At 54.9% G+C, this 9,972-nt stretch overlaps 1 protein-coding gene across 3 annotated transcripts in view; it reads left to right on the top strand.

Moving 5' to 3' along the window:
- LRRC8E (leucine rich repeat containing 8 family, member E) overlaps nucleotides 1-9,749 on the top strand; it is a 12,289-nt gene extending 2,540 nt beyond the window's left edge. The window contains exons 2-4 of one of the 3 annotated variants that reach the window (XM_011982019.1): nucleotides 2,173-2,315; nucleotides 4,064-4,206; nucleotides 7,422-9,749. In XM_011982019.1, the coding sequence (XP_011837409.1) occupies nucleotides 4,069-4,206; nucleotides 7,422-9,674 (2,391 nt within the window). In that variant the 5' untranslated portion in view covers nucleotides 2,173-2,315; nucleotides 4,064-4,068 and the 3' untranslated portion in view covers nucleotides 9,675-9,749. The remainder of the gene's footprint in view (nucleotides 1-2,172; nucleotides 2,316-4,063; nucleotides 4,207-7,421) is intronic. The other 2 variants (XM_011982018.1, XM_011982020.1) reach the window with 2 other exon arrangements.
- The last annotated feature ends 223 nt before the right edge of the window (nucleotides 9,750-9,972 follow it).

Raw genomic sequence — 9,972 nt, 5'->3', positions numbered from 1 at the left:
AGGCGCCCACTACCGCGCCCGGCTAATTTATTATTTTTAGTAGACACGGGGTTTTACCATGCTGGCTAGCCTGGTCTCTAACTCCTGACCTCAAATGATCTGCCCGCCTTGGCCTCCCGAAGTATTGGGATTACAGGCATGAGCCACCATGCCCAGCAAGATGCTGCATTTTAATTAAGAGACTGTCTCCCAAGAGGGAACAGAGCGGTTGCAATCCTACAGGCAGGACCTGGAGGCTGGATGGGTCAGGCTTCGAATGCCACTTGAACTGTAGAAGCTTGAACAAGTTATTTCTCTCCCTTGAGTCTGGAAAACAAAGTCCCCGACATCGACACTGCCTGACTTGGGAGAAAAGGAGGCGTTCAGTGTCTGGTGGAGGAAGCTGAGCGTATATACGTCCCATTGTTGTGTTTTCCCTGGCTCTGCCCCAATTCTTCGAGCCCCTGTTCCCACCACCCCTTCCCCCCACCCCTGCTCAGACAAAGTGGGGGCCTGTCTTGTGTCTGTGGAAATTTAATGGCAGGTTTGTGAGAATCAAGTTTGAGTCATGGAGACAGATAATGATAGCCCCTGTGGCTGCCCCCCGGTCCCCTGAGAGCTTCTGCCTTCTTGTCTGTGATTGTGCACCTGGGATGGCTATTGGTGGAGCTCACACCAGGGTGGCAAGGACAGGAAGTTGGTCCCGGCTCGTGTTTGTGTGCGTTTTGTGTGATTTCTTCTGCAGTCCCCAGAGTCAGTAGTTTTTTGTTTTGTTTTTTTGAGACGGAGTCTCAATTTGTCGCCCAGGCTGGAGTACAGTGACGAGATCTTGGCTCACTGCAGCTTCTGTCTCCTGAGTTTAAGCGATTCTCCTGCCTCACCCTCTCACCTGTAACCTATCTGGGATTACAGGCATCCACCACCATGCCTGGCTAATTGTTTTGGTATTTTTAGGAGAGACAGGGTTTCATCATGTTGGCCAGGCTGGTCTCGAACTTCTGACCTCAAATTATCCACCTACTTTGGCTTCCCAAAGTGCTGGGATTACAGGCGAGAGCCACTGCACCCAGCCCGAGTCAGTACTGTTTTGTTTTCTGTTTTTGAGATAGGGTCTTGCCCAGACTGGTTCATGACTCACTGCAGCCTCTAACTCCTGGGTTCAAGCACTCCTCCCACCTCAGCCTTCCAAGTAGCTGGGACTACAGGCATGCACCACCACACCTGGCAAATTTTTAGATTTTTTTGTAGAAATGGGGTCTCACTATGTTGCCCCAGTGGCTTAAACTCCTGGGCTCAAGCAATCCTCCTGCTTCAGCCTCCCAAAGTGCTGGAATTACAGGCGTGAGCCACCGTGCCCAGCCTGGGGTCAACGTTCTTAGGTAAAGCAACGGAGTACTGTCCCTGCAGGATCCTTTGAGGACTTAATGGATGGCCAGAACTGAAACAGGACGTGAGGCTCCCTGGTGCTGGGTCTCTCCGAAGCTCAGTGTATGCACTTGGACTTTATACCCTCATGTACAAATATGCATGACCTAGAATGACCCCAAGCGTCCATTTTGGTGGGTGCAATGTACATATTCATCCCCTGGGGATAGTTGAGCTGTCCTGGTATGTTTCTAGATACTGGTGACCCAGGCAGACTGGGATATTTGTGGCTGGAGTGCAGTGGTGCAATCTCGGCTCACTGCAACCTCCGCCTCCCGGGTTCAAGGGGTTCTCGTGCCTCAGCCTCCCGAGTAACTGGAACTACAGGCACCCTCCACCATGACCGGCTAATTTTTGTATTTTTAATAGAGACGGGGTTTCACCATGTTGGCCAAGGCTGGTCTCGAACTCCTAACCTCAAGTGATCCGCCCACCTCAGCCTCCCAAACTATACTTGGCTTTGTGCTTAGGGCAGGGAGTATGAATGAGCATGAGGGCCGGGCGATGGTGTTTGGGACCCTGTGCTCTGGGCACCCCCTTGCATGTATTTGAGTCTGGGTGAGTCACCACCTGAGTCAGGGAACCCATGACTTTTTGGTTTTTGTTTTGTTTTTTTTTGAGACGCAGTCTCGCTCCATCTCCCAGGCTAGAGTGTGGTGGCACGATCTCAGCTCACCACAACCTCTGCCTCCTGGGTTCAAGGATTCTCCTGCCTAGCTGGGACTACAGGTTCACGCCACCATGCCCGGCTAATTTTTGTATTTTTAGTAGAAACGGGGTTTCACCATGCTGGCCAGGCTGGTTTCGAACTCCTGACCTCGTGATCCGCCTGCCTTGGCCTCCCAAAGTGCTAGGATTACAGATGTGAGCCACTGCACCTGGCCTGACTCATGACATTTTACGCTTGCATGGTGAGTCCCCATGTGGGCAGGCTGTACCCACCCCCGTGCCTGCCTGATTCCCCAGACTGAAGTGGGGGCCCCTGAGGGGATAAAAGGATGTGGTCTTTGGGGACTGCCTGGCCTTTAACTTGGTGGGTGGAGCCTGCAGCCTATCTTGTTTCTACCCAGGAGTCACCCCCAAATATTGGGGGGACACAGAAACTGAAAAGCGAGGCTCAGGCGTGTCAGGATCATTGGCTGAGCTGTGCGTCAGGGGACCAGGCTTTCCCTAGATTCTTCCTGGGGAGATGGATGGGGAGCCGGAGAGAACTCCCTGATGGGCAGATGCCCTCCTTCCTGGCCAAACCCCTGTGCCCAGTTACAGATTATCTTTTTTGTGTGTTTTTTGAGATGGAGTCTCACTCTGTCACCCAGGCTGGAGTGCAGTGGCACGATCTCGGTTCACTGCAACCTCCGCCTCCCCAGATCAAGACCCTCCCACCTTAGCCTCCAGAGTAGCTAGGATTACAGGTGTGCTTCACCATGCCCGGTTAATTTTTTATGTATTTTTAGTAGACCTGGGGTTTCACCATGTTGGCCATGCTGGTCTCGAACTCCTAACCTCAAGTGATCCGCCCGCCTCAGCTTCCCATACTGCTGGGATGACAGGCGTGAGCCACGGCGCCCAGCCCCAGTCACAGATTATCTATCTGGACAAGGACAGGAGGCTCCCAGGACTGGGGGAACTTGGATGTTGGCAGAAGTGGGCTAGTCTAAGGGTCTCCACCTTCCTTGTTCCACCTCAGCCTCTGGGGAAGTGGGCGCCTGCCTGGGAGGGTGACATCTCAGCTCATGCCCCACGCCCCAGTGTGACTTGTGGCTGGCCTGTCTGTATCTGCAATAATGATACCTTGGTCTAAAAGGAGACCCTGGGAACAGACAGAGTGGGCCGGCTAGGAACCTGGCAGCACAGCCCTGGCCTGGTCATAGGTGTCACCTGACAGCTTTCCATTTGCAAGTCCTCCCTCCTCCTTGGACATCCGGACACCCCATTGCCCCCTCTCAGAGCCAGGTCTCTGGTTTCTGCCTGTGATTCTGGGCTGTAGCCCCTTTAGAAACTCAGGTGTCGTGGTCACCTCTACCCCCAGGGCTGACTAGCCTTCAGCTTGGCCACTCCCTGCCCCTGGGGCCCTGGTAACCAGAGCCAGGCTCCAGCCGGCTTTTCCGGTTGGAGGTTGGAGGTGGTGCCCAGAGTGCCCCTGGAGGGGGTGGAGGGGCCCACCCCCGGAAGTCCTGAGCCTTGTGACACTTTCAGGTCTGGTAGGGGTGAGAGCCGAGGCTGGCCCAGACGCTGAGTGTCTGCGGTCAGGGAGCATCCAGGCAGATGTTTTCAGGCCTTGGTGTCAGGGGTGGGAGAGGAATACCTGGTTTCGGGGAGGCAGCCAAGCGAGGAAGCTGGAGGGCGGCGGCCCTGTGGACTAGCCCTACTGTGCTCTTTGAGGTCAGACAAGTCAGATCAGGTGCAGGGGTGCCCAGAGGGGAACGGTGGCTGCTTGGTTCTGGGCAGGTGGTGATGTCTGCATGGAGGGTGACTGAGGCCAGGCTAAGAGGGAAGTGGGGGGCACACACCTCGGATGTTTGGACAAGTTTGAACAGGGAGGGTCACGGGCAGATGAGGAGCACGGTCCTGCCTGTGTGTGGCTCCTCGGGGTACCCCCTGCAGAGCCTTCCATCCTGAGGGTCTCTCTCTACACCCCCCGTCTCGTCCCCTCCCACAGGCAGCATGATCCCCGTGGCCGAGTTCAAGCAGTTCACGGAACAGCAGCCTGCATTCAAGGTGCTCAAACCCTGGTGGGACGTGCTGGCCGAGTACCTCACCGTGGCCATGCTCATGATTGGGGTCTTTGGCTGCACCCTCCAGGTGAGGTGCTCCCCTGTGAAGGGGGCGTGACCAAAGGGGTGGGGCAGGTGTCTGGGGAAGTCAGGAAGCCTTCCCATCACCCAAGAAAGTGAGAGGAAACTGAAGACAGAGCCCCTCAAAGGCCCATCCAGACCCCTTATCTTCCTTACCTCCATAGCCAGGAGCACCAGAGTCCCACATTGCTATGCCATTCCTTATCTTTTCTTTTTTGAGATAGAGTCTCGCTATGTCGCCCAGGCTATTAGAGTACAGTGGTGTGATCTCAGCTCCCTGCAACTTCTGCCTCCTGGGTACAAGCGGTTCTCCTGCCTCAGCCTCCTGAGCAGCTGGGATTATAGGCGCCCGCCCGCCACCATGCTTGGCTAATTTCTGTAGTTTTTTAGTAGAGACGGGGTTTCACCATGTTATCCAGGCTGGTCTTGAACTCCTGACCTCAAGTGATCTCCCTGCCTGGGCCTCCCAAAGTGTTGGGATTACAGGCGTGAGCCACTGCGCCCAGCCTTTTTTTTTTTTTTTTTTTTGAGACGGAGTCTCCCTCTGTTGCCCAAGCTGGAGTGCAATGGCACGGTCTCAGCTTACTGCAACCTCTGCCTCCCAGGTTCAAGCAGTTCTCCTGCCTCAGCCTCCTGAGTAGGTGGCACTATAGACACATGCCACCACACCCCACTAATTTTCAGTAGAGACAGGGTTTCACTACGTTGGCCAGATGGGTCTTGAACTCCTGACCTCATGATCTCCCCGCCTCGGCCTCCCAAAATGCTGGGATTACAGGCATGAGGCACCACATCCGACCCTTCTTTTTCTTTTTCTTTTTTTTTTTTTTTTGGCTGAAAAGAGACAGGGGCCGGGCATGGTGGCTCACACCAGTAATCCCAGCATTTTGGGAGGTCAAAGTGGGAGTATCACTTAAGGCCAGAAGTTCGAGACCAGCCTGGCCAACATGGTGAAAACCTGTCCTTACTAAAGATATAAATATTAGCTGGGCATGGTGGTGGACACCTGTAATCCCAGCTACTCGGAAGGCTGAGGGCAGGAAAATTGCTTGAACCTGGGAAGTGGAGGTTGCAGTGAGCCGAGATCATACCATTGCACTCCAGCCTGGGCGACAGAGCGAGACTCCATCTTAAAAAAAAAATAAAATAATTGAAAATTAAAATAAAGAGGGTCTCATTCTGTCATCCAGGCTGGAGTGCAGTGGCATGATCACAGCTCAATGCAGCCTTGAACTCCTGGGCTCAAGCAATTCTCCCGCCTCAGCCTCCAGAGTAGCTGGGATTACAGGCACACGCCACCACGCCCAGCTAATTTTTTAATTTCACGTTGACACGGGGGTCTTGCTATGTTGCCCAGGCTGGTCTCGAACTCCTGGCCTCAAGCCATCCTCCCACCACGGCCTCCCAAAGTGCTGGGATTACAGGTGTGAGCCACCGTGCCCAGCCCCGTATTTTCATAATGCTCAATTTTCTCCCTGGACTCTGGAAAGGGCTGCAATTGCTATATGAGTTTGTTACTTTTTCTGTAACAAAGTAGCAAGGATTGAGGGGCTTAAATACCAGAAATGTTTCCTCTTCTGGGTCTGGTTCTGGAGGCCAGAAGTCCGAGATCAAGGCGTCAGTTGACAGTGAGGGAGAATCTTCCAAGCCTCCCTGCTAGATTATTGTAGCTCCAAGGGTTCCTTGGCTTGTAGATGACATTCTCCCAGTACTTTTCTTTCTTTCTTTCTTTTTTTTTTTTTTTTTTTAGACTGGAGCCTCCCTGTCGCCCAGGCTGGCGTGCGGTGGTGCAGTCTCGGCTCACTGCAACCTCTGCCTCCCAGGTTCAAACAATTCTCCTGGCTTAGCCTCCCAAGTAGCCAGGATTACAGGCGTGTGCCACCATGCCCGGCTAATTTTTTTGTTTTTGTATTTTTAGTAGAGCCGCGATTTCAGTATGTTGGCCAGGCTGGTCTTGAATTCCTGACCTTGTGATCCCCCTGCCTCCGTCTCCCAAAGTGCTGGGATTACAAGCATGAGCCACCACGCCCAGCCGAGACAGTTTTTTTTTTTTTTTTTTTTTTTTTTTTTTTTTAGCAAGCTCTGTCACCTAGGCTGGAGTGCAGTGGCGCAATCATAGCTCACTGTAACCTTGTACTCCTGGCCTCAAGCAATCCTCCTCCACCACCCCGACTTGGCTCCCGTCCCACTGCCTCCCAAATCACTGGGATTACAAGCCTGAACCACCACACCCAGCCTCTCCCTGTATCCTCGCGTCATCTTCTCTCTCTGTGTCTGTCTCTGTGTCTATGTTTCCCCTTTCTCTAAGGCGCAGTCATCCTGGGCCCACCCTGCTGGCTTTGTCTTAACTTGACTACCTCTGCAAAGACCCTATTACCAAACAGGAGCCGCCTGACGCAGCTCAAATAATACCACATTCATAAGAATTCGGAGTTGGGACTTCAACATCTTTTCGGGGGACACGATTCAACCCAGTTCCTTTTCTCAAAGACCAGTGCTTTGCTGGTTGCGGTGGCTCATGCCTGTAATCCCAGCACTTTGGGAGGCTGAGGCAGGGGACCACTTGAGGCCAAGAGTTCGAGACCAGCCTGGCCGACATAGTGAAACCCCATCTCTACTAGAAATACAAAAATTGGCTGGGCGTGGTACTGCGTGCTTGTAGCCCCAGCTACTCAGGAGGCTGAGGCAGGAGAATTGCTTGAACTGGGAGGGGGACGTTGCAATGAGCCAAGATTGCACCACTGCACGCAGCCCCGGTGACAGAGCGACACTCAGTCTCAAAAAAAAAAGACCAGTGCTTAGAGGTTTAGCAAAACTCTTCCAAAGTCACAGCTGGCTGGCAACAGTCAGAGATGGGAGATGCGGGGGTCTCCCACCTTCAGCCTGTTTTTCCCCCATCTCCCTCATTTTTTTTTTTTTTTTTAAATTAATTATTTTTGAGACGGAGTCCTACTCTGTCGTCCAGGCTGGAGTACAATGGTACGATCTCGGCTCACTGTAACCTCCGTCTTCCAGGTTCAAGCGATTTCTCCTGCCTCAGCTTCCCAAGTAGCTGGGATTACAGGTGCCCACCACCATGCCCGGCTAATTTTGTATTTTTAGTAGAAACAGGGTTTCACCATGTTGGCCAGGCTGGTCTCGAACTCCCGACCTCAAGTGATCCGCCCGCCTCAGCCTCCCAAAGTGCTAGGATTACAGCCCTCAGTCTCTTTTGCTCCTCAGGTGACACAGGACAAGATCATCTGTCTACCCAATCACGAGCCCCAGGAGAACTTATCAGAGGCCCCGTGCCAGCAATTGCTGCCTCGGAGGAGCCCTGAGCAGATGGGGGCCCTGCAGGAGGTTAAAGGCCTTAAGAACAATTTGGACCTGCAGCAATACAGCTTCATTAACCAGCTGTGCTACGAGACGGCCCTGCACTGGTATGCCAAATACTTCCCCTACCTCGTGGTCATTCACACACTCATCTTCATGGTCTGCACCAGTTTCTGGTTCAAGTTCCCTGGCACCAGCTCCAAGATCGAACACTTCATCTCCATCCTGGGCAAGTGTTTCGACTCTCCATGGACCACAAGGGCCCTGTCCGAGGTCTCCGGGGAGAACCAGAAGGGCCCAGCAGCCGCCGGACGGGCCTCGGCCACCATAGTGGCCACGGCAGGGGCCGCACCGGGGAAGGCAGGGGAGGGTGAGAAGGAGAAAGTGCTGGCAGAACCAGAGAAGGTGGTGACCGAGCCTCCAGTTGTCACCCTGCTGGACAAGAAGGAGGGTGAGCAAGCCAAAGCCCTGTTTGAGAAGGTGAAGAAGTTCCGTGTGCACGTGGAAGAGGGTGACATCCTGTACACCATGTACATTCGACAGACGGTGCTGAAAGTGTGTAAGTTCCTGGCCATCCTGGTCTACAACCTGGTCTATGTGGAGAAGATCAGTTTCCTGGTGGCCTGTAGGGTGGAGACGTCAGAGGTCACGGGCTACGCCAGCTTCTGCTGCAACCACACCAAGGCCCACCTCTTCTCCAAGCTGGCCTTCTGTTACATCTCCTTCGTGTGCATCTACGGACTCACCTGCATCTACACGCTCTATTGGCTCTTCCACCGGCCCCTCAAGGAGTACTCCTTCCGTTCCGTGCGGGAGGAGACTGGCATGGGGGACATTCCTGATGTCAAGAACGACTTCGCCTTCATGCTGCACCTCATCGATCAGTATGACTCCCTCTACTCCAAGCGCTTCGCTGTCTTCTTGTCCGAGGTCAGCGAAAGTCGTCTAAAGCAGCTCAATCTCAACCATGAGTGGACGCCCGAGAAGCTTCGACAGAAGCTGCAGCGCAACGCCGCAGGTCGGCTGGAGCTGGCCCTCTGCATGCTTCCGGGACTGCCCGACACCATCTTTGAGCTCAGTGAGGTGGAGTCACTCCGGCTGGAGGCCATCTGCGATATCACCTTCCCCCCGGGGCTGTCGCAGCTGGTGCACTTACAGGAGCTCAGCTTGCTCCACTCGCCCACCAGGCTACCCTTCTCCTTGCAGGTCTTCCTGCGGGACCATCTGAAGGTGATGCGCGTCAAATGCGAAGAGCTCCGCGAGGTGCCGCTTTGGGTGTTCGGGCTGCGGGGCTTGGAGGAGCTGCACCTGGAGGGGCTTTTCCCCCAGGAGCTGGCTCGGGCGGCCACCCTGGAGAGCCTCCGGGAGCTGAAGCAGCTCAAGGTATTGTCCCTCCGGAGCAACGCCGGGAAGGTGCCAGCCAGTGTGACCGACGTCGCCGGCCACCTGCAGAGGCTCAGCCTGCACAATGATGGGGCCCGTCTGGTTGCCCTGAACAGCCTTAAGAAACTGGCGGCATTGCGCGAGCTGGAGCTGGTGGCCTGCGGGCTGGAGCGCATCCCCCACGCAGTGTTCAGCCTGGGCGCCCTGCAGGAACTCGACCTTAAGGACAACCACCTGCGCTCCATCGAGGAAATCCTCAGCTTCCAGCACTGCCGGAAGCTGGTCACGCTCAGGCTATGGCACAACCAGATCGCCTATGTCCCGGAGCACGTGCGGAAGCTCAGGAGCCTGGAGCAGCTCTACCTGAGCTACAACAAGCTGGAGACCCTGCCCTCCCAGCTCGGCCTGTGCTCGGGCCTCCGTCTGCTGGACGTGTCCCACAACGGGCTACACTCCCTGCCACCCGAGGTGGGCCTCCTGCAGAACCTACAGCACCTGGCCCTCTCCTACAATGCCCTGGAGGCCCTGCCCGACGAGCTCTTCTTCTGCCGTAAGCTTCGGACATTGCTTCTGGGTGACAACCAGCTGAGCCAGCTCTCGCCCCACGTGGGTGCCCTCAGGGCCCTCAGCCGCCTGGAGCTCAAAGGAAACCGCCTTGAGGCGCTGCCTGAAGAACTTGGCAACTGTGGGGGGCTAAAGAAGGCGGGGCTCCTGGTGGAAGACACCCTTTACCAGGGTCTGCCGGCAGAGGTGCGGGACAAGATGGAGGAGGAATGAAGCCGGGGTGGGGCCGTTTGAGGTAGGGCCTTAAAAATGCTTCCGCCCTGGAATCTCAACCATTGTCTTCCAAGACAGCTGTGTCAGCTTTCAGGGACCCAGGAGGATCTGGGGCTGGTTTGTCTGGGGAGAGAGAGAGGATGTTGTGGAGTTGGGGTGGAACCTGGTATGGAGGGATTAACTCAGTCATGGGATTCTCCAAAACCACACCTGTGTCGCTGGCAGCCTGGCTGGCCTTGCTCCCATCCCTAGACCAGAACTGCTGCCTCTCCCTGTATATTCCAGCTCAATCAGTGCC

The sequence above is a fragment of the Mandrillus leucophaeus genome, unplaced genomic scaffold (genome assembly GCF_000951045.1).
Source record: "Mandrillus leucophaeus isolate KB7577 unplaced genomic scaffold, Mleu.le_1.0 Scaffold234, whole genome shotgun sequence".
Taxonomy (NCBI): Eukaryota; Metazoa; Chordata; class Mammalia; order Primates; family Cercopithecidae; genus Mandrillus; species Mandrillus leucophaeus.
The sequence above is the reverse complement of the archived record's forward strand: the minus strand, read 5'-3'. Positions and strand labels throughout refer to the sequence as shown.